Consider the following 24,471-nt stretch of genomic DNA (forward strand, 5'->3'; position numbering starts at 1 on the left):
TTTTGTCAGCTATCCAGTATCCATTTTATCCTAAAATGTACTTCCAATCAGAGTGCATTGATGACTAATATTAATCTCTCAACTTTCATGGATCACTATTTGTACGTACACAAGTAGACAGTGAAGTGCAGTCGAAGATCACGATAGTTATTATTACATGTGTAATGAATTATCGATCAACTTGACATAATTAATTAAGCTGACCACACTACACAGCAGCAGCAGCAGCAGTAGCAGCTACAAAATCAGAGCTTGCTTTAGTTTGCATCCTGTCAAAAATACCTAATAATACTCGTTTGACATTTTTCTTTGTATTGTCACCTCACGACGTCGTATCTGCTTCAATTCATAATTCAATTGTACGTTTACCGTCAAAATCGATCTATCAACCTCCTGCATGCAAAAAATCCATTTACCTCAAAATTAAAAATAAAACCATCAACTTGATTACTGTAAATTAAATAAAAGTTAGCGCACATAGACACCACGGTTTAATTTCTTACCACCTTGCTGATTATAAGGGTTGGGTGGATCTAATTTGCTGCTACAAACCTTGTTAGCGCCCGCAGCTTGATTCTGCACCATAGAATATATATATATATGATATAGTGACGATTAGAAATACATATTATTTATTTATTTATTTACAACGAAAAATGTGTATATATATATGTGGATACCTGTGCTGCATGGAGACTGAGAAATTGTTGATATGGATCCACGAAGTTGGGCATGGGCATTCTTGGCGGGTCGGGTTGGGGCCGGGAGGGATCAACAACAGGCGGCGGCGGCGGCATGTGGAACGGAGGCGGCATAGGAAACCGTGGAGCCGCGGGAGGCGGCGGCATTGCCGAACCGGGAGGCAACATTCCCGGATATGGTACCATAGGCGGCGGCCTATTCATCCCGCCCATCTCCATGTTCATGCTTAATCCCATCCCCATTCCCATTCCCATCGGCATGTATTGCTGCATTCCCGGGTACATCATCGGGACTATCCCACACCCCATCGACATCATCTACATTATATATATACATACACGAAAAATTAATCATATAGGTTATGGCGGCAGCTACAGTGCTATGTATTGTGTGTAATAAGAACAAATGCTGTTTGTATATATTATAGGTACTGATTTGAAAATTTTAACACAACCATTCCCATATATTATATATTCTTAACAAAATTAATTAATTTTTGAGACAGAATGTACCTGCACTTGAAGCTGAAGCGACTTCAAGTACTCGATAGCTTCATCCAACATAGAAGCCTTGTCAGACTGATTGATGTAATTTGCACAACATGCAAAATCAAAATTAAAAATCATCACATCACTTCAACTCGATCTCTTCATGCACAACAATATTTCAAAATAATTAAAAACATAATATAATTAAATCATATTAGATACATACCTTGTTACAACGAGGTATGAGTTCTTGCAGAGCTCTCATCTTTTCATTAATCCTATCTCTACGCCTCTGCAAAATCAACCATTAACATAACATACTTAATTTCTATACTAACTTATCCCAAATAACACATGATTAAATTCAATGATATATATATATATATATACAAACCCTCTCCGATAAGTTGTGGACTTCTGCAGCTCGAGATCTCTTAGCCGAAGTTGAGCAACGGCCTTGTTTTTTCCCCTCATTAGCTTCAAACTCGATGTCCTACACGTCATCGTATATATAAAGTTATAAATTAATTCAGTTCATAAAAATAATGGTTTTTTAAAGAATAAATTTTATATATAGTATGCAGGTACGTTGTATTGTGTGTTTATATAATATGTTATTTAGTGTAGTGTAGTGTAGTAAAATTGCATTGTCGTCTTCGATCTCCTCCAAAGGGCTGAAGGGGACCAAATTTATTAGTAGCAATGAATATGTATATTGTGATAATGATTATATGATTCTGCAGCAGCAGCAGCAGCAGCAGCGCTGAAAACTATGCCATGCATGCCCTAATTGTATTAGGTTTTGGAAGACAGGAACACTTGCGGCTGTAATCCATCCACGTGGCGAAAGAAGAATGCAACTGCAGACATCGATTGCATTAGCATTCGCCACGTGTAACGGCGCGCCACTATCTGCAGGCCGCACGGCGACACTACCGCGCGCCGCAGTGCGCACCGCAAGGGCGTGAAATTGGCCGGCGCATGTTAGACTAGGGGGCGCACGGTAGAGTAATTTTTGGATTGTTGTTGTAATTATTTTATTTATTTATTTTACTATTTTTAATAAGAAGACAAAAAAAAAAATTAACCACGCGTTCGTATGGTTACCTCGCTCTGGCCGTCGTTATCGTCGGTTTCTCTCGATTTTCGTTTCCGATCTTCCGCCGGAGGCTTCTGCTGCGGTCTGCGCATCTCACCGCTGACGATGAAGCTGGCTCCAGATCCGCCGGGGGAGGACGTCACCGTGACGTCACGCGAACCTGCCGCTAAATCTCCGGCGAACGCCGTGGTGGCTGTGGCGGCGCCGCTGTTGACGTGCATCATCAGCCTGCTGTCGGCGGCGCTGCGAGGAATCCTTGACATTGGATCCAACGCCGGCGTCTCGTTCGATTCGACCACCGTGGATGTTCTGGCTGTTGTAACGGATGGCTTGTTCATCGGCTCGGTCCTTGTTCTGCTGCTTGGAAGCCTCGAGAAATGCACAAAATTCTGCAAGCGTGGGCTATTATCTGGCTTGGTGATCGACGAAGGTTGGGGCGGCGGAGGGAGGATCTCTCCGACGGTTCTCGGCTGCGTAACCGTACTGACCGGAGGAGGAGGAGGAGTGGTATTGAGGAGATCGGCATACAAATCTCGGTCGAAGGAAGAGTCATCGAGCGGATACTGAAGCCAGGACGCCATCTCATCCTCCTGCATAAACAAGTGTTGGTGCTCGTCGGCGCTTGGTCGGATCTCCTTCTCGACGTGAATCGCCGCCTCGCTGCCATAGGTACTCTTCTTTGGTGGTCTTTGATTTTGGCTCTGAACTACTACTTGTCCGTTTTGCCAAAGTAATTCCATAATCTCTTCTTCACCTCTAAAATTCAAAATTCAAAAATCACGAATCTCATATCAACAAATTTGTTCATACAGGAACATCCATGGTATGTAGAAAGGGGAGAATAATTTCGCAAAAGCTTACGTTGCTGGTTTCTTGTGTCTGGAAAACCCTGACGTAGTCGGACCAGAGTAGTCGTCTTCCATCTCAAAATCCGGAACACAGTGATTCATCTTCAAATCAGCGATTCACTCATACCAAAACGAAAATCCCTAGATTCACACCAAAAAAAACCCCAATCACCCAAATCACATCACAGATCAAATTACCAGTAATCTCATCTTCTTCTCACCTCTCAAACAAACCACTAGAAAGAAAAGCCAACAATACCTCTATGGAGTTGGAAAAGCATCTCCAATAATTCAGTCGTCCGTTCTTCTGTTTACTGTACTCCTCTTCTTCTGCACAGAAGATTCTTCCAAACTCTGTCCTGTTTATTCCTTTTGTAGTGGTGTAGAGCGAACCATAAATGATCTCCACTTCCAAATCGGGCAAGTTTTGAGGAGACTGTCAATGGAGGCCAGGCAGGTATTGTGTCTGGGCTTCTTTCACCTCTCTCCCTCTGGTTCCCCTTTTGGTTAATGCACAATAATAATTATGGCGATGATTGTTGGTTGTGATAAATGGCTCTTTGTGCAGGCAGCAGCAGCAGCAGATAAGGCCCTGTCTCTCTGACTCTCTGATGATGGAACAAATTGTGGAATATGTTAACAGTGATGAAGAGAAGAAAAGAGAGGGGGAACAAGACGAGAATTGATAATAATATTTGCAGAGGGTCCCCACTGCCTTTCTCATTTACAACACACCAATCATCCACTTATCATCAACTACTGGCCGGTACCATTTCTTTCTCTATTCTCCCTCCCCCCAAGTTTATTTCTTCTCTTTTTCTTCCCTTCCTATGTGGTGCCAGTTTTATATTTTTATTCCTCGTGCTTTTATTTTATACTATATTTTTTGTTGGTTTCTTTTCTGGGTAATCATCCACTGCGTCATTGCTTAGTTATCGCTTGCTTAATTTAGCCATGAATATTGATTATGTCCACAAGAATCTCTTAATTTGTTGTCTGTATCTTCTTTATAATTGAATTGGATAAATGACTAGTTTTATTATTTAACCGACTTAAATAATAACAATAGTAATCAACTAGTCTTGAGCTGAAGAACACCAATAGGCAATATAGCATATATATATATATATATATAGCACCTAGAAGAAGCTGGCTGTGGGGTTTTATTCTCTATTCCACAAGTTGGTCAGAACCGATAGCTCCAGCTCCAATCTTTGATTTGGAACTACGTTAGATAGAAATTACTGTGGACGATTACTCTGAAATCTGAATAAGGCGATTGGTTAATCCCAAGGCCTTTTTAAGGAACAATAAGTAATATATATATAGTATTTTATTGAATCATAGAGTTAGTTAGTTCTTTGAAACCTTATTTATTTCTGTTAATAGAAAAGCCTAAGAAAAATATATTCTATTAAACCTTGGAGATTAGATCGTAAAGAAGAATCTGTACGATTCAGATATAGGCAATGATTAAAGCATTAAAAAACGTACCTGATGATTATGAATAATTTTTTGGGTATTGTATTTTGACTTGTACAATTTAGAAGTTTATATATATATATATATATATGTGTGTGTGGTTTAGTGGGGTGGATAGTTCAATCGATTTTGAACTGTTCTTGGCTAATATTGGACGTCTTGTACTGCTGACTGCTAGCTTGTGATATCTGACAACTCATATATTTGACTGCAGTTATAAATAAGATCCATTAAATAACTTGAAAAACGAAAGGACCTTAATAGTTAATATATATATATATTGTTGTATTATTAAATGCCATTTCTGCTAGTACTATACTGCAATTCTACATGATATCGTAGACATACTATATGTTATTAATTTTATATTAATATAATATGATATATGTGAATCATCATAGCAAGAAAAGTTGAATCTTTTTCTAGTCACATCAAACTTTTATTATTGTTATTATGATTTCCTCTACCATCATTAATGTTTTTGACTCCCAACTTATTTTACGTGTAATTTCTATTATTGGGTTCCTCCTGGTATGGTACGAATTGTTTGAATACCTAGCTAGCTAGCTACCTACCACTGCTACTGCCAGTGCATAGGCTAGAAATACTGTCAAAATCATGCCCCAAAACAAATACTCCTACATGTTGGGATGGGTATACACTACAGTGAATTGTGTTAGAAACATAGGAGGTAGAAATTGTATACTCCCTCCGCTCTCGCAACAAGAGCAGCTTTTATTTTATACACATAAATTTTTTAATATTAATATTATATTAATTTGCAGTATAGAAAACGAAAAATGTTCTTATTAGTATGATGTATTATAAAAGTAATAGCATTTGTGTAATATATTGTAAATTGTAAGAATATTTATTATATTAGATAGGAAGTACAGTTACTAAATTAAGAAATAGTATCCTTATTTTGGAACCGACAAAAATAAAAAATAATATCTTTCTTATGGGACAGAGAGAGTACAAGAATGTATTACTCCCATCTTTCATCAAAATTTGTACTCATTCTTTTGTATTTTGCAAAGAAATTGAGTACATAAGTAGATGACAGGGGTAGTACTTCTTTCGTTTCAAAGATGGTGCAATATTTGTTTTCAACATAAGAATTTTCTTCCGTCTCAAAGGTGTGCAATATTTGTTTTCAGCATGAGAATTTAGATTAGTATCAAATATGATAATTTGGAAATCAAGTAATATTATTAGAGAGAAAAGTGTATTTATCTGAGTGATTTGATGAAATAAAGTGCGAGATCAATATGAAATATATTTAATTATTTTTTATCTTAGAAATATTGCAAGATGTTTAGGACAAATAAAAAGACAAATAAAAAGTGAAATATTGTTTGGTACGAAGGAAATAGTATAATAATTCTCCAATTACCTTTGCAAAATTAGCTATTCGCAGTTTGTAGTTGGAGATGGTCCAAGATGAAAATTTTTAAAATTTATGTATAGCTAATTTTGATAAATAAAAATAGAAGTAAATTAATAATAAGATAAGTTTGAAAATAATGTATAAACTATAAATAAAAATATGCTATTATTTATGTGGGACGGTCGACGGAGGAATATAAAATTGTAGTGTTTGTTAAATTGTTTATAGAGATATATAATATATATATAAATGTATCTTACTACTATTATTTAATTTTTCTTTTTTTATTTCTAAAAAACATTAAGGCTAGCTTTATTATTTCATTAAAAAACATTGGGTTTATTTGGTTTGAGTTTTTGGTTTATATAGTAAATACTATATTTTTATTAAAAAAATTATATGGATAAAGTCTAACTTTGTTTTTTTAATAAAATTTTTCAATATATTTTTTTTAAAAAAATTAATACATTATATATAATTTTTTATATATATTATCTACACAGTTTTTCATACCTTATTTAAAAAATATCAAAACACAAAACAAACACAATAGTTTTAAATCAAAACCAAACAAATTCATTTTGATTAACATTTACTCCATTTAACTTAAAAAATATCAAGGCTAAAAAAAAAAAAAAAAAAAAAAAAAAAGACTTTGTATACATCAGAATTTTGATTAATAAAATAAAATATGTTTATAATCAGAATCACGATTTGTTAATAAAATTAATATTTTTAAATTCAGAATAGGATTCTAACGAAAAAAATAAAGAAACATAAGAGAAAAAAACTATTTGGTTAAGAAAAAATTATGTACCCTTTTGTTCTTTAGTATATTTAAAAATAATACTAATAATGTTTTGTCGGTAGGTGAAAAATATGTGAGACTGTGACATTATTTTATAAAAATTAGAAATATTTTAATTTTTATATATAGATTATTCTGTTATAATAAAAAATAAATAAATAAATACTTGTGAAGTAGCGATGCCAAAATTGTAAAATTAGTAGGTTAAATTAGGGAGTATATATTATTATAATAGGAATTCATGACATCTGGCGAGGCTGAGGCTGAGGCTATCCATCCATCCATCCATCCATATGCTTTTAGTAGAATATAATACTCCAATAGCCTCAAATACAAGTCATATGTACGGCGGCGAATCTAAGCGAACCTTTAGTTCATCACAAACATGATTTAATTATTATTATTATTATTATTAATTAACTAACTGAAATCTTCTAGGATAGTGATACTTCCGAACCATTACATTTTCTTTTCTTTTATTTTATACTATTAAATTAGATGAGGACATTACTACTGTTTGCCAACTTGTGATAAATTACTAATATTTTGTTAGATCCATCCAAATTACACTAAGCTATTATAATTAATTAATCACTTGTTATCTTCTTCTAATTACTATACTCTTATTATTATAATTATCATTGCATCATCTATCATGATATATATATATAATTGTTTAGTTACATAACAATGATTAACGGTATAAACTGTCAATCACACACACATATATATATATATAAGGAGAGATATTGCTCTATAGAATACTACCGTATTAATTAATTAATTAATTAATTTTATCCAAGCATCTTGATAATTACAAGTATTTGTGTTTGTCAAGTATTTTGCAAATAAAAACGGTCGCGAGTCTATCTCCACAACACTAGATCATCTTTTACGGGACTTGTTTAATATTTATTTTTAATTTTTATTGCTACTTGAGTTGAGTTGGGTTGTGTCTGTCTGTTCTTATGGGTTGGCAGTAATATTCTTTGCACGTGCATGGTAATGAACCTTTTGGGTGTATGTGTTTGGTGCTTTGTGCAAATAGTTATCATATATATTTACAAACCATATAAAGCTTTATTCATCAGATGCAGTTCGCAGATTTTTTGTATTTGTTTTTCTACAGATATATAAACCTTTAAAGATATAAACTTCTTAAAAAGAAAAAAAAAAATAATAATAATAGAGAACGAACCAAAGTTTGAACTTATCACATGCATATCCAAATTTGTATTTAAGACTATCTATCTTCAGCACTGGAACTTGTTGAAGATCTAATAGAAATGATGATTGGTAAAATTTTAAATATGGTTATGTATGTATGCGTATCCGTGTTACTAGGAGGACTTTTTGTTAGTAATTATTAATATTCCCCCTCCAGTTGGTCTTTTTTGGGTGGCTGTCCAATTTATGGGATTCTTGGTCCACACACTAATTGGCACTTTTCATTTGGTGATGCTAACGAGTCGAATCGAACAAAATTTTATTAAGTGTTTGTGTTCATTCATTAATTTTGCAGACAAAGTTCGTGTTCGTCCGTCAACATTCGAGCTCGTTTGTATTATTTGAACTCAATGGCTTATAAATTTTATTATTCAAGTTCGTATTTGTGTCCAGCTCGAACAAGTTTGTTTGAGCTCATTCGAACTTGTTTGGATATGTATGGTATTTTATTTTATTATTTAATTCATATGTATGATATAATTTTATATATTTGTTTTCTAACGAATACATGTGAATATTTGTGAACAAGGCTCGGACTTGTTCGTTGAGCTTATTTATTTTGTTCGATTCGACTTGACTCGTTTAACAAGTCTACTTTTCACTTCATGGTCGCTTAACAATCTTGGCAAGTGGATTGGCGAGTATACATATGCATGCATGTTGTAGAGAGAATTGTAGTTGTAGATGGCCTCTAATTAACAGATAATCTCTGGAAATAGGTAACTTGCTATTAAGAAACTTATAAGCAAGTTTTTAACTCCACGTCTGACTATACAAAAATACTCTTGAGGATATAGACAAATTATTTATTATAAGTAATAATAAATAATTTAATTTTTTATTTATAAAAAAAAAAAGAAAAACCTTCAAAATATATTATGAATTGTGTGGCCCTGTATGTGTAAGATTTACTTAATGCTGAATGAACATAAATAGTGTAAAGTAAAGTATGGAATAGAGAAAGAAGGAAAACAATCAATCATGTAAAGAAGTACAACAAGAACAAGAACAGAAAGGGGAGCGACAGCGATTGAGATGGCATTATTTTGGTTTGTAATAACTAGTGTTTTGGAACATTGTAATAAGAATATGATTGATTGATGTAATATGATAGTTAATATATATATATATATATATATACATGCAGGATAAATGATTATATAAATACAGTGCACATGCAATGTTTGTGAAAAATCAGACGTGATAATTGCTAGGTTGGCACATGAACTGTAGGCCTACTCTACAGCAGCAGTTAGGTCATTTTTCATGTCTGGCCCAGGCCCACTCTGATTTGATTACATTATTATTATTACTATTATTATACTCAACATTTCTTTTCCTCTTATACTCTCTCTCTCTCTCTCTCTATATATATATATATATATGTGTGTGTGTGTGTGTATATTTATACAGGTAATTAATTACATTGATTGTGAAATAAACACACACAATATGATAGTACTAATCAATCTAATAGCTTAGATAGATTAGCAACTGAACTGGTTTGGTTATTAGGCTGCAAAGCTTTGAGCCCCGATGGAATTCATTATTTTTCTCTACTGCAGCTTCTTATTAGTACAAGGATAGTCTAATAGAGAAGAGAATATTTAATTAACATGTGAATAGAGAGAATCTCCCACATCGCATTCTGAGATGTGTCCGTGGGTGTAAAAGCCAAAAGGTTGATTCCTTCATAATTCACATCCCTCACTTCTTTATCAATCATATTCATCCATCCATCCAACACCAAATTCTACTATACTACAATTCTACTTCTACATGACATTGAACCATAAAACCCAAACAAACACTTAAGAATAAAAACTCTTTCAGCATTAGTTACATTACATCACAAGGTTTCCTTCACTCACACACACACACACTTACCTCTTTGCTTCTTTCTTCATCAAATACAACAATAGAAAACATAAAAAGAATTACAGGAATCAACACCACCAAACCAAACCTTTCCCTAAGTGGGGGAGGGAGAGACCATTAATTTCATACAAATCTACAAACATTGCACACCACAAGAATAATGAATAATCAAGATTTACCAATAATAATAATAAATGCATGGCACAAACAAAACCCACACCTGAAAACACACATAATCTTTTCTTCTTGTCATTGGGAGGCGTCCATTGGAGCACCAGTCCTGGCCTGAGAGATCCTGTTAGCGTAGATTGTGACCAGCCTTAGCTGTGTGCTGTTAAGCCCCTCCAAGTATGGCAGAAATGCTTTCCCAAGCATTATATAGATGTCCACTAGGCAAAATACAACCGTCTGCCCCACCCCCACAAACAAAAGTAATACTTATTTCAGAACTCATCATCATATAATTATTATGTTATATAAAAATTACAGCAGAAGATCGATCTATCACCCACCTTACGAACGTCCGCACTCTGATTTCCAAATGCATCGAAGAGCGCAGGCAAAAACGAGGGAAGTTGCGCCATTAGTTCCTCCTGGGACACCCGCCCCACAAGCTGCATTAACAAGCACATTTGTTATATATAGCCTTCTCTAATAGAAAAGCCAAAAGCACTGTGCTACTGCTACACCAGATTTAAGAAAAAACAAAAGAAAAGATTATAGACAAATAGAATACCTTTGTCAAACAGTTTATGCATGTGACGAGCGTTCTCTCGTCTTCATTAACAAGCAATGGAACAACAACCTGCAGCAACGGTGAAGGATCAAGGGGGAATAAGAAAGTGAAAATATCCATCGCAATAAATCATGCATACGACTTACACTAAGGCATCTAAATTGATCGTATTGAGACAATATTATAGTTAAGCAATGCTCGGCCTCACTGGACACCTGTATTTGAAAGATCAAACCATAAGATAAGAGGAAAACAATGAGGTTAATTGCAGAAACTTCAGAAAGGGCTATCTATATATATACTTTTGGAATACTGTCCTTTGTAGCATGAAGAAGTTTTTCGATTACAATCTCAACAGAATCCTCCATGGAATCCTTCTGCATAAACGTAGCAGCAGAAGAAGATAGTGAGGTCAACTGGAATTGGAAGATGGGATAATTCAGGTATACTGATAAAGAAGCAGACCTGATTCTTCAACATTTCCGCAATCAGTGTGAGCGCCATCTCTCGAGTTGATGAATCAGAATCATCCAGCACTTCGAGTACTGCGGTCAAAATCTGATTGAAGTACTGAAATATGCTAGCTTTTAGTAATAGAGTTCATGATAGTATTTCATTACACGAAAAATCAAACAAAACTAAAGGAATCGTATTCTCTTCAAACCACAGAAGCTAGATACACGAACAAGATGTGAAACCAAAACTACCCACACGAAGAATTGGAAATCATTTCATAGACAGAAATGTGAAATTCTTTACAATTAATTCAGATAAAGGGCTTGCAGTTATAGACACATAAGTTCTCAATTTGCTTTCAGCCTTCAACTGCAGAGTGCAAACCAACCCAACATAGAGAAAGTAAAATAGTAATACAAAGAAGAAATTTAACTTGAATATTATTTAAACTGCACACCAAGTATCGTATCCCTTACCTTGCTCCAAACCGAGTGATTGTTGGATGTAGAAATTTCAACCAACTGCTGAAGTGCAACACGCTTGTTTTCAGGACTCTCTTCAATGCCTCTGCAGATCTGCCCATAAGCAAACAAAAAACAAGGAACCATGAAAGATATTCAAAATTTGAAGCTCTGTAATGCAATCATTCTGGTTTCACAGATGAGGAATGCTTGAGGATTAAAAACTCACCAAATGAAGAATTTGCGGAATGCTGGGTCCATTGTCTGTGGCAGAATTCAAATTCAGAGTAGAGAGACTAGAATACTCGATGCCAACCCCCGAGTTTGCAGACTTTTGCGAATTATCCGATCCATTTACCCTAACAACGTCCACTTTTGTTGAAGAAACTTCAACATTTGCACTGCTATCGATTTGCCAAGATCCAAGATTATCGCTGGAATTATTAAGTGTATATTTCAAGCTTCTGTAATTTGGAGGACTGTTCGTCTCTGTCATATGATGATGCAAATTCTCCTGAATATCATCAGTTTTTTTATCACCAATAGAGCCGCCCACAGTAAGTGGCACATCTTGAGGGCTCCACTTCCTACCACTATCACTGTCAACAGATCCTGAAGTATATCTTCCAAACAATTGGCTCTTCTTTGATGCTCCGATATACCCCTCTTCCGAGGATGCTCCAACCACGTCAAATGGATCATACGAGGACTTTCCTCGCCTCTCTTTCTTGCTTTGCAAAAAGTTCACCAAGTCCACTTCTATGCGTGGAGTATACTGTTTCAGTGCTCGTCTCAATGTGTTTTGTTCTTCAATGGATAGGCTAAGAATGAAATTCAATACTCCTGAAGCATCAAAATGGGTATAAACAGATATGATGCATGTTATGGCTGCTTCTTTCAGCTTCGTATTTTTATCATGTACCAGTGGTGTCAGTTTTGCAAGCCACAGCTTAAGGATACCACCATTAGCAGACCCTTCAGAATTTGATGTATGCTTGTTAAAGGAACCTATAGCAAACTCAATGACAGCCAATTTTGCCTTGGGAGAACGTTGCTCATCCAAGGATCGCAGCATAGCTGGTAGAAGAGAATCGGTGCCATACGTTTTGCCAACTGCATCTAATGTAGTTGAACAAGGTTGCCTCACTGATTCCTTTGGGTCTATAAGCCGAGAGAAAACATGGGGTAAAATCCTCTCCATGTAACTTTCGAATGGCTTCTTGCAAGCGGGAATAAGATCTGAAAGTGTTGAAAGGGCTGCTTGCGCCACTTTATGATGAGGGTCATCCAAATGCTGGAAAAACAGTTTCATGACCTTCTCAAAACTCTGCATTATTTCTTGAATACCTCTGGGACCTTGCTGTAGTAGAGAATGAATATAATTAAAAGCTGCAACCCGGGCATTCCAATCTGAGCTAGCACTGAGCCCCTCACTCAGAGCATCAGCGAGAGAAGCTGGGCTATCAGAATAGCTTGACAAATCTCCTAGCGAGAACTGACTGTCATCAAAGCTCCTTCTCCTGCCAGCTGACATCCGTCCAGTTGCATTCTTCCGTAGAAGAGGACGCTGAAAATTTGGTACGTGATTGTTCTGAGACTCTCTATAACTAGGATCTCTATACTGTGCATCTAAATATTGCCTCTCAAAGTGAGAATTCATATATCGCCTCGAGCCCTTCAAATCAGCACTGTCTTCAACAAATACTCTATCCTGAACCTTCTCAGCAGCCCTCTTGGCTGAGATAGAAGAATGTGCTGTCAGAAGTTCACTTCCCATGCTATTATGATAGGCGGCTTTATTTGACTCTTTAGAAGCCTGAATTTGAGAGATGATATCAGACAGAGCCAAGCCTTCATTGTGATTGCTGCCTTTAGTACCAGACATTGATTCTACTAAAGAACTCCTAAGATTGTTTGAAGCTGGAACAGCAAGTGGAAATGGCGGATCACGAGATGATGGTGGGTCAACTCCTGCACTAGGGACAATACATAAATAGGCATTCACATGAGATTCAAGAGAATTAGGATCAACAGTTCACAAGGATATCATGATGGGAAAAGTCATTGACAATAACTAGCAGCAGAATTAATAGTCAGCATGAAGGCCAGACAGACAGACAAATCAAAGGGGTCATTCATGAATCAAATGGCAGAGCAATAAAAAGCAAATACCTAGGTCCAAACTGGATGATCGGCTCTTCTCAGACATGTCCAAACCTCTCAGCATACTTTCTATAGCAGAAACCTTCTGCTTGCTCGAGTGCAACACACTTTCCAAACTACGTTCTGTGCCCTTAACTGCAGGCTTCGCTTGGGAAAGTAATACTCCAGAAGTAAGAGATGTGGTTGAAGGCAAACTAGCAGTTTTGTCCATAGCAACTATAGCAGAAGTCCCATAACCAGGTATATTTGACGGTGCTGATGTATGAGCGGTGAATGGCATGTTTGAACTTCTTTCACGAATGGAAGGAGATGCATGCCTTCTATGCATTCCCCCATCTTCGTCATTTATTACCTAAATAAGTATTATATACTTTTTCAGCAGATATCATCAACCATATTAACAAAGTTCAACATGACAGCTTATAATTGCAAGTACCCTTTGAACAACAGCATCAAATGATAAGAAAAGGCGTCGAGAGCGATCAGGCCATGTTTTTGCGAACATTCTATAACAAGTCCTTGCAGTAGATCTCACCTGGTAAGTAAAGCATATCAGACTAAGGATACTATTACAGTGCAGTCAGATAAAAATTACCGAGAAAGTTACAGAGAAAGTAGATAAAAAATCAATCAAGTCAATTTACGAGAGAGAAAAGTTAATAGTGCAGTCAAGGAAGGACTTAAGATCTATACTTCACTCATTGCATCTGCCACACAACACCTAATAAGGTCTTCATAGAGGTCAGCAGAGCGTTGTATTTCAGGGGCATCGGGCCAGTGTTCGAGGACTAAAAGTGCATACTCACAACACCTAATTCAAGAAACAGAAGCGTTGTGACATAAGCAAAATGAATAGTAGCTATGAACCATAGGGAATCAAATTATTATACCTTGCACGTAGTACTGCATTACGATCATTCTTTGCACAGTCTACGATCCGAGGAAGTACACGAGATACTTTACAATTTCGTAACATCTGAAAATTAAAATTGGTCCAGGTCATCAAAGCACAAAAAGGAAGGAAAGAAGAAGCTACAGGTAAACAAGATCTTACTGTCTTTATGCAGTTATCCGCAGATTCTGCAATTACAAGGACTGTTATGACAACAAGCTTGAAAAGGGCCTATTATTGAGCAGATAGTGAGCAACAAGAATATTAATAGCATGAAACTCAAAAGCTATAAAAAGAACTGTTCTCACCGGAATAAACAACTCAGCACAAGCCTCAAAGTCCCCCAAGAGATCTTTTGATAAGAAGCATAACAAATGACATGCCTATAAATGCCAACAAGAAAGGTAAAACAACCAAACCAACTTCTGCTAAAATACAACAATGAATATATTTTCATGTCTCTTTGATTTTGGAACTGTTAAAATGGTTATAATGATGCACTTTTATTTGTCTAGTCTAGTAGCCAGTAGTAATGGGATTTAACCTATATAAAACAGTGCTTGAGTGTGGCGAAAACCATAAAATTACTGAAAACAAATATTTTGTTGTCCTCAAGGTGACTTCATCAGGATGAATATTATCAACTAAGTTCTAGCTTCATATAAACTATAAAAAGTGGAAAAGATATTATGAAAATTGAAAAATAGAAACAAGAACATGAAGCCAATCTGACTGGAACTATAAGTGCTACTATTCTCAGAAAGGGGAAAGGATGTAATAACTACGGAACCTGCTTCACAATGCTAGATCGACGATCAGATAGTTGGGTGCTCAAAGGCCCAACCAGCTGCTTGAGAAGTCCTCGGAAACAAGGGTAATCTGCTGCACCTGCAAAATATGACCAAATATATCTATTTTTGCTTCATATCCCAATAACCTGAATAAATAATAGATAGAAGTGTGCAGTCCTATAAACCAACATGATACACAAAATGATATATACAATACAATTAGGCCAGCCTTCGAAAATAGAGTATTCTCAAAATAGTGGCAGAATTTTTATCGAACCTCCAATAACAAGACCTTCAACTCTCTGCATGGCAGCAATACGAACGGACCAATCTTTATCTGGTACAAGGATGGATGCAATCTTCTCAAACTCTCTAACAAGTTCTTTCTCTGAATACACTTTAATTGGTTCAACAGGTCTTTCGGTGATGTCATTATCCGCTGCTCAAAGCCAATTGATAAGTTAATACCAAAAGTGTGAACTTGTCATTCTGAATCTACCTAGAACAGTACAATGAAAATAAGATTTTCACTTATTTTAGGCAATCAAGTATCTGGTCTTCGTCAGAAGAACTCTACCTTAAAGCATGATCTTCTACATGTTAATTTATATAAAGAATATACTCTCTCCGTCTTCCAATTATGTGCTCATTTGACCAGGCACCGATTTTAAGAAAAATAGGTAAAAATAGAAATTTTAACTTTTTTGGATTAAAAAAAAAAATAGAAAAGTGGTATTTTGTTACCAAAAGATGAAAGTGAAAATAAATTTGGATGACGGGAGTAATACATATGGGTTGATAACTGACCAACTACTATATTCAAGAAAAATGCCATATTAATATACTACAACACTATCATCCAGCAGCGGCACTAACCTCCAAAAAAAGAAACCTCACGTCCGGAGCTTTTGGCCTTGGGGCTGCTTTTCTTCGGATTAATGACTGTAGGCTTGCTCTCACTGGCTGAGTAATTGCTCACAATAGCATCTGAAGAGTGAACCTTTGGCTGAATTCTTTCTAATCTGGAATTGATATCTTTTAACTGAACAATGAATGTTTTACAGAAGTGTTAACCATATAGAATTATCTAAGATGCATAAAGATCATGGATAAGTTAAATCTGCGGATCATGATCAACACTTTATTCTCCCGTCTTTTCAATTGGAACTTAATATGGCTAAAATGCACATAACTGACAGATCACACTACCAATAATGTAGGTAAATGATGCCGGTGCAGCTCTTCAAGAAACTGAGGGCCCGCCTGAGTGTACATTTCCTGAGGAAAAAGAAATGACAACCAGAGATTGTTAAGCTATTGGAAAGATAAAGCGGTTCTTGATTAGAGGAGATTACAGTAATTAGTGACAAGGATGTATCAACAATATGAGATAAACACGATGACCACTGTACATTGTAAGAGAGTATTTTATAAATGTAGAGAAACAGTAGAAACAAAAAGAATAAAAATGTACAATGAAGTCCTAATAAAGATAAATATCAGTCAAACCAACCTAAGCCGATAATAAACATCCATCTACAACCCCATTTTGTATGAAAGGCATCATAATTAAAATTATTCCCCACCTTAATCACCACCCTCCTTATAGATATCGTCTAATAACTCTTAATGCAGTACACATAGAATGAGTGAAAAACTAAAACCTAAAGTAATGTTAAGTGAAGACAAATTATTTTATCAAGGATTTTCTTACTTCAATGCAGGAAGTAGCCGCTTCCCTCACACCTGGATTCGAGTCATTCAACATATCCAAAATCTGAGAATACAAAAACTAACACATGAGACCCTTATTCTTTTAAAGATCACATCTACGAAATCATGTTTCTAAGGCACCAACTAAATAAAACCAAGTTGTGAAATGGCAACAGTAAAATATAAATGAAACAAACATACAGGCGGAAGAATGGCCCGTTGAAGAGGTAGTTCTGTAGATGCAAACAAGCTAATAGCTGATGTGACAGTACGAGCGAATTCTTCCCGGACTCTCCAGCTTTTATGTGTCCAAGCATACGATCCAGTTCTTTCAACAATTATTGTTGGTGAAGATACCTGTAGTAAAGTTAGCATCTTTGATTTCAAGGGGTCCAAGAAAAATTTTGAGCATGTTCCAGAGATAGACTCAGATTCAACTAACTTATTAGATCAGTGATGGATAATTGGATATTTAGAAAAAATTTGAGCATGTTCCAGGAAAAAGACTAAGACCTGTAGAATACTTTCTAGAAGATATATTTCTTATTTCTGGTTTGGATAAGAAAAAAATGAGACAGGGCAATGGTTTCCACAAAGAAAATACCTAAAATGATTTACTTTTAAATGAGTGACTTCAGCAGGATAGTTATCAAGCTTCATTGAAGCGCAAGCATAGTGGCACCACCCTACAGATATGCTCAAATGGAAGAACAAATGATGAATTGGTTCCAATCATTGAAAATTTGAGAATGCACACATTCAATGGGATTAAAATTACAACTGCTATGTGATGGAAGGCTCAAAGATATAGAGGGCAGCAATGTACAATCTCCTTAAAGTATAGTTACTCCTTCAGCCTCTTTCATCTGTCCTAAATGCTTAGAATTTAGGTGAATCAAATCATAATTGTAAAAGACCTCTTTGAAAGAGATTCAGATAACTTATAATTAGTGTGCATTGTTAATTAGACTGCAGTTCATAACCAATGTTTACATCTGTCTCTTTCCAATAACAAATCTTGGTGTAGAGACAAGATCAAAACAATTATTTTGTCCCATTCAATATGGACATTTCATTCTATAACACTTCATCCTATTGGTTGCAACTATCGTACCCAGATTTCTCAACATAACTTAAACAAGACTCATTCTTGTTACGCTTTATGTTTACAGAAGAATTGCAGCAAAAAGTTATTATCAATTACCCTGCCCATAAATTTCACATACCAATTACCAAGCCAAAATTTCATATTACAATTCAGTACCAATTCTTTGAAAATAATAATTAATCGACCCAATGTCTGGTGGTTCAATAATGAGAAAATTGCTGGGTTATCCATTGACTATTACAAAGTTATATATATAATTATATATATATATATGAAATCATAACATAATATATTTTTATCTTAAATCGAATTGACAGTGTTATGAACTAGCATGATTTTACTCTCCGTTTTACACACACTAGAGGTAGAAACTAGAAAGTCTTAAATGTTTACTTACTCTCACTACCGCCTATTTTCAAGAAACATATATCGTAGTAAATGTGATCTATCAAGTACCTTTTTTAAATTGTATAGACTTTTCATATTTTGGAACTCTATAGTTGAACAATATATGCGAAATTCAATGAGATAAATAGCCTAGAGTTTTGATTATGAAGACTATAATGTCAAATTGCGAATGAAATAAATTCACACCGCCATGTAACGCGCGGAACTAAAAAATTATAACCAATGCTCACAACCAAACGAAATCGGAACGACCCATCCACAACACTGAATAGCAAGTCTGAAACAAAAATCGCCCCTACATCTACACCATATTTCGGGATAAAATGCCAATCGACCATAATAAATGCAGCGACATACCTCCATCAGCGTAAGTAACAGCCTCCTAGCAGCATCCCTAACCGGTTGCTTGCCATCACCCAATCTCTCAACCACCGCGGGGAGCAGAGCGTTGAAATGCAACTTGAAGTGTTCGCCGGAGAGAACGGCGGCAGAAGCTAGAGCCTGCAACGCGCCCTGAGACACACGGAAGTTGTTGTCCTTCAAGAGATCCAAGCAAACATCGACAAGCGACGTCACCTCCGACGGCGACAACGCCTTTCTAGAAGCTTCGAGTAGTTGGTAGAGTCGCTCGACCCCAGCCATCCGCTCCTTTGTGTCCTTGGTCCGCACTGATTCCAGCGCCTCCTCCATGGCGGAGGCGGCCAGAAAATTGAGAGAAATTACCGCAGAACTCTGATCCGGCGACCGGAAGATCGATCGGATCTGCGAAGAGTGGGAGTGGTGCGAGAGAGTGAAGAGAGAGAAACAAGGGTTGGTTCCTTTCGCTAGATCGAAGGGAAGACGGATAAAAATGAAATAAAATTATGTACGCGCTATTTTACTGCGCTTCGATCGAAATGTCCATTTCACGCTTTCTACACTGTGTATGGGATTGAATAATCATACTCTACACCGGGACTAAAACGCCGGATGCATCTCTACCGTCCACGTGTCAATCCACAATTTGGATGGTATGGAGAGCTCGGTGAGCTGAACCCCTCAGACCTACCTGAGCTGTCTTTAACTGTTAATTTAATTTAAAATGAAGCATTAATTTGAATTTATATTTAAAATATAATGTTTTATAAGAAAAAAATAATATAATTCATTTATAAATATACACAATAATGAAATTTTAGCAAATTATCTCACATTTAGATTTAAATATTGTCAAATTATTTACATATTTTAAAACTAAGCATACATACAAACATGTACCCTTATAATGCTTTTGTGTTCATAACAAAAGTCAGAAGAATAAGATGTTTGCATTTCATTGCTGGCAAAGAGTGTAGGAATCAATAATTTCAAAATCTTCGTTTAAAAAAAGAAAGAAATTCCACATTTGACGTACCTTTCATTTTCAAATAATAGTAAACCTGAGCATCCGCGAAGAAATTAACAAAAATTGTGTTTTAATTTATACAATTGAAATTGTACTATAAAGGTATGTTTACTTTAAGTGATTAAGAAATAGTAATATTATTTTTATACACTTTAATTATTTATTTATTATGATTGTTATAATATTAAATAAACATTAAATTATTTTATCATTCATAATTATAATAATACTATGTATTACAATTTACCCCACAAAGTACACAATATACGTGGGCTGAAGAAGGATAAAAACAAAAGGGATGATAAATATTATTTGTAAACTTATACTAAATTAGCGCACATTCCTTTTTTAATTTTACTTTATAAAAACATACATCACATGCCCTGTAATAAATTAATACTACTATATATTGAAGTGGAACAAAATATGTTATTTATGGTACAAATTTGATTGACAAAGGAAGGTAAATACTAAATCTTCTCCAACCCATTATTTATTTTTGCATTTTTGCAGCAGTTTGCTGATGGTTTATCACTACAAAAAAATAATATATTTCTAACGGAATTCCGTCCCTAATCTTCACGTAGCTAACGTAATTCCATTCCTAATTCCGTCTCTAATGTCATTAGTAACGAAAAAAGTAGATTTAGAGATAAAAAATTTTTGTTACAAAAATGATTTTTTTTTTTAGTGTATAGTAATTTTACTTTAATATATATTAATTTTTGTTTATTATATATATTTTTTTATATTATTTTATATAACTTTATATATTTATAAATTACGTCCTAATTTTAATTTGTTTTTACATTATTATTAAAAAAATATATAATTTATATTTTATTTATAAAATTATACATCACTTTTAAAAAAAAATAAATTATAATATATAATTTTATTTTTTTTGAAAGTGATTACTTTTTTGAAAGTGATGAAAAATAGAAAATTATATGTCACTTTCCAAAAAATAAAATTATATATCATTTTAAAAAAAAATAAAATTACACAAAACACCCCAAAATAACAAAAATACATGAAATACGCTAGAGTAACATTGTAGATATCCTCGTAAATGGGGAGAAAATGAGGTTGGGTTGAAGCCCCAACCCTTTTATTTTTGGCCAACCCACTCATTTATGGAGTGGGTTTAGATGATTAAGGGTGTGTTTGTTTGTGGGTTTTAGTTTTTTAGTTTAAATTTTTAAATAGTAAGACGTTAATTTGAATAGTTGGCCAACCCACCCATTTATTGATATGATATTTTGAATATAAAATAAATTTGTAGTATAAAATAACACATATTTATATCACATCATACAACTATTCAAATTCAAAATTTTTATTATTCAAATCTCAACTCAAAATCCAAACCACCAAACAAACACACTCTAAGCATTGGATTAAGTATGACTAAAAAAACAAAAAAGGATCATTAGCAGTCTTTTAAGGGATGGTCTGGTTGTGTAGGAGTTGGACTTCCCATCGGGCCTGATTTACACTGTCTCTAACTCCATTCAAATAAACTGCATACAGTGTGAATCATGCAAAACTCCTAGTTTTATACTATAGCATTTAGCTCATCGAAATTGCCTTATGATGAACAACACGGCTCTTTTTTTTGAGTTTTACCAAGATTTTTACTATTCAGATTTATTTTTTCTTTTAAAAACATCAAATCAACATCTATTTATATCACATCAAACAATTATTCAAATTCAACTTTTTACTATTCAAAAATTCAAACCCACAAACAAACACGCATTATTCTTCCTAAGTACAGGATACCCAAACATGCTTCAGACTTCAAGCCCTGATCACAAATCAGGTAACATGTCGCTTACGAGTTACAACTATCAGGCTATTCTTGAAATTAGGTTCAAATACATCAACAGTGTAACTTGCAACCATTCATTACAATATTCTTCTGAAGAGTGATTTGTTGCTCGTATTCTCTTTTAGAAGTCAACAATAATCTACATAATACTTTTCATCATGTAAGTGTTGTTAGAACCATGAGGATCGATCAATCTAACAACTATACTTGTTCAAGAACTTTACTTCTAGTGAAACAGACATTTAATGATTATATACATCATATATGTATTAAAGTTGTCTAATCATTTCTCTTTTTTTAGTAGGGTATGTCATCATCAACAGCTCAATAGGATTAGCTTAACTTTACAGCTGGCTAACATGATTGATCTCCAACTTTTCATGATAAAAATATGTATCACTCACGGTCAAAAAGACTGCTTCTCAAGTTGAAAAATGTAACAGTTAAGCCATACATCACAAGAAATGAACAATAACAAATCATTATTAATAAGTCAGATTGAAGAAAGGACACTCAATTTCAAAGAACTGTTCAATCCATCATACACTCTCAAAAATTACGAGCAGGCTGAGCAGTTCAATAGTTCTATATGCACAGAGAATAAGAACATAAGTGTAATCAGGTCTCTACAGGTTTAAGGAAGTCCACTATTCAGCTAGAGCACCACTAGTTATGATGTGATTTACTGAAGCAATGGCAAATAGAGATTCCAAGTACTAGCTTAAAGATCTATACAACCGCGAATTGTGCTAAAGAATCATAATCAAACAAGCATTTGAAGCAGCTAACGAAAAAATATTAAACTAAGAGCCGAAAAGAAGCGTATTCAACTCGATGAAGTAAGTATATAAAAAGATTTCCATCAGATTCCCCATGTTTCCTCAATTACCTTCAAATGAGAGCGATCGGACGAAATTTATGTATAACAGAGTACAGTAAACACCTCAACTACTTAAAAATATGGCGCTGCACCGGAGGAAAAACAAAATCAACCACCAACAGGGAGACAAGACAAAAGTACAATTTCACAAGCCAAATCAAAACATCCAAGCATAACCTAGCCAATGTTTTCGCTAATTGACACACGCGATCAATTGGGAGGCTTCAAGCTAAGCTCCATCCGCAAGAGAATTTATTGCGGTTACAATGTCAAAGAAATTTCTGCACTTGTCTTTCCGCTGTCGGACCTGTTTACTCTGCTGTGTTTACTCATAGTTGATTAAATTACAAATGAAAATTATTACTCCATATTTATACTTAAAATATAATGAAGGTATGCATATATATTATATTTATAATAATATTAGTTGAAAATTTATAGTAAACACATCCAATATTTTAAATTAAATAAATCGGTTGTAAAGTGCAAATTAGTCTTTGTACTTTGCGGACAGTTAAGCTGCCATATGATGCACGCGTACACCAACTTTCAAATATTACTATTAGGCCATCTTCAATCAATACATTTCATTTATACGATTTTAACTTTAAATATGGAATTGCTACAATATTTTTATTCCAATTCCATAGTAAGTCTATTTTTCACTAATATTCTTCGAATATTCAATTCTTTCTATTATTTTAAACAATTTTTTATATTTATAATTTAAAATATTCCATCCGTCCCATAAATAAATATCAATTTGCTTTTTGCACGTAGTTTTAACAATATTAGTATTATAGTGGAATATAACATGAATAAAGTAGAAATGACTAAACTAACCTTATTAGTATGTATGATATAAAGGTAATGATATTTGTGTAATATATTGTAAGTTATAAGGGTATTTGTAATGTTAGGTAGATAGTATAGTTACTAAAAAAAGAAAATGGATACTTTGTTATAAGACGGACTAAAATAAAAAAATAGATACAATAACAATAGAGGAGTATTTTTTTAAAAAAAAGTAGAAAAATATAAAATAATTTTATTTTATTTTTTATTTATTTATTTTTTTTTTTAAAAAAAAAAGCAATTTTGGCATTGGCGTCCGTTGGAGATGGGCTCATTTATGAAATTTTGAATGATGGTGCTGAATTGGAGATGCATTTATTCTCATTTATAAAATTTTGAATGCTTTGATACAATTTATTATTTCTCATTTAATCGGACATGTACTTTTTTTTTATAATAAAAAAATAATAATATAATAAACTTTTACTTGAAAAATTAAAAACATTTTTTGATAACAGCTTTAAAAAAAAGTGAAGAATGATAATATTATTTTTTTAAATATCACATTAATAAATTCATCTAGACATAAAATAAAAAATAAAAAGTAAAACTTTGAGGGTTCTAAAATTTTTAAAAATTGGGAAAAAAAATCAAAATTAGTCCCAATTCAATTACAAATTATTAATTTTGATTTCAATATTAAAAAAAAAAAAAAAAAATTGTCAATTTTAGTACTATTAAAATCAATTTTAATCACTTTAGGTCCAATCCATTGAAAATTCAACGAAAAATGTTGATGTGATGCAACGTAGCACACGTAGATGCTGACTTGACCCACTAATTCACCCTCCTCTTCATTCCGGCTTCCTCCCACCGCCGCCCTCCGCCGTTGCTGCACTTCCATGGAAATCTCGCCTTGCCCTTCTCC

General features: G+C 34.3%; 2 protein-coding genes across 5 annotated transcripts; both read right to left on the reverse strand.

Moving 5' to 3' along the window:
- Positions 1 to 55: 55 nt before the first annotated feature.
- Positions 56 to 4,010, reverse strand: LOC127259590 (transcription factor PIF1). Of its 4 annotated transcripts, none has more exons than XR_007840517.1 (10): positions 3,397 to 4,010; positions 3,151 to 3,278; positions 2,298 to 3,045; positions 1,585 to 1,683; positions 1,417 to 1,482; positions 1,215 to 1,280; positions 681 to 1,019; positions 507 to 576; positions 322 to 393; positions 56 to 237 (listed from the first exon to the last, which is right to left on the reverse strand). XR_007840517.1 is itself a non-coding variant. In XM_051287005.1 (9 exons), the coding sequence occupies exons 2-9, from the start codon at positions 3,237 to 3,239 to the stop codon at positions 386 to 388; spliced, it is 1,485 nt and encodes a 494-aa protein (XP_051142962.1). In that variant the 5' UTR covers positions 3,240 to 3,278; positions 3,397 to 4,009; the 3' UTR covers positions 56 to 385. The 4 variants fall into 4 exon arrangements, 2 of the variants coding, with proteins under 2 accessions (XP_051142962.1, XP_051142961.1); XR_007840516.1 differs by having other exon boundaries at positions 504 to 576; XM_051287005.1 differs by having other exon boundaries at positions 56 to 393; positions 3,397 to 4,009.
- A 5,819-nt stretch (positions 4,011 to 9,829) lies between these two features.
- Positions 9,830 to 19,514, reverse strand: LOC127259488 (CLIP-associated protein-like). Its single transcript, XM_051286853.1, has 21 exons — positions 19,008 to 19,514; positions 17,336 to 17,491; positions 17,136 to 17,198; positions 16,631 to 16,699; positions 16,298 to 16,463; positions 15,699 to 15,860; positions 15,421 to 15,518; positions 14,939 to 15,013; positions 14,793 to 14,861; positions 14,629 to 14,714; positions 14,432 to 14,549; positions 14,175 to 14,273; positions 13,748 to 14,090; positions 11,805 to 13,546; positions 11,591 to 11,689; positions 11,124 to 11,228; positions 10,961 to 11,035; positions 10,805 to 10,873; positions 10,659 to 10,727; positions 10,435 to 10,536; positions 9,830 to 10,330 (listed from the first exon to the last, which is right to left on the reverse strand). The coding sequence occupies exons 1-21, from the start codon at positions 19,338 to 19,340 to the stop codon at positions 10,172 to 10,174; spliced, it is 4,257 nt and encodes a 1,418-aa protein (XP_051142810.1). The 5' UTR covers positions 19,341 to 19,514; the 3' UTR covers positions 9,830 to 10,171.
- Positions 19,515 to 24,471: the final 4,957 nt, after the last annotated feature.

This window comes from Andrographis paniculata, unplaced genomic scaffold (genome assembly GCF_009805555.1).
Source record: "Andrographis paniculata isolate CXL003 unplaced genomic scaffold, ASM980555v1 Contig60END, whole genome shotgun sequence".
Taxonomy (NCBI): domain Eukaryota; kingdom Viridiplantae; phylum Streptophyta; class Magnoliopsida; order Lamiales; family Acanthaceae; genus Andrographis; species Andrographis paniculata.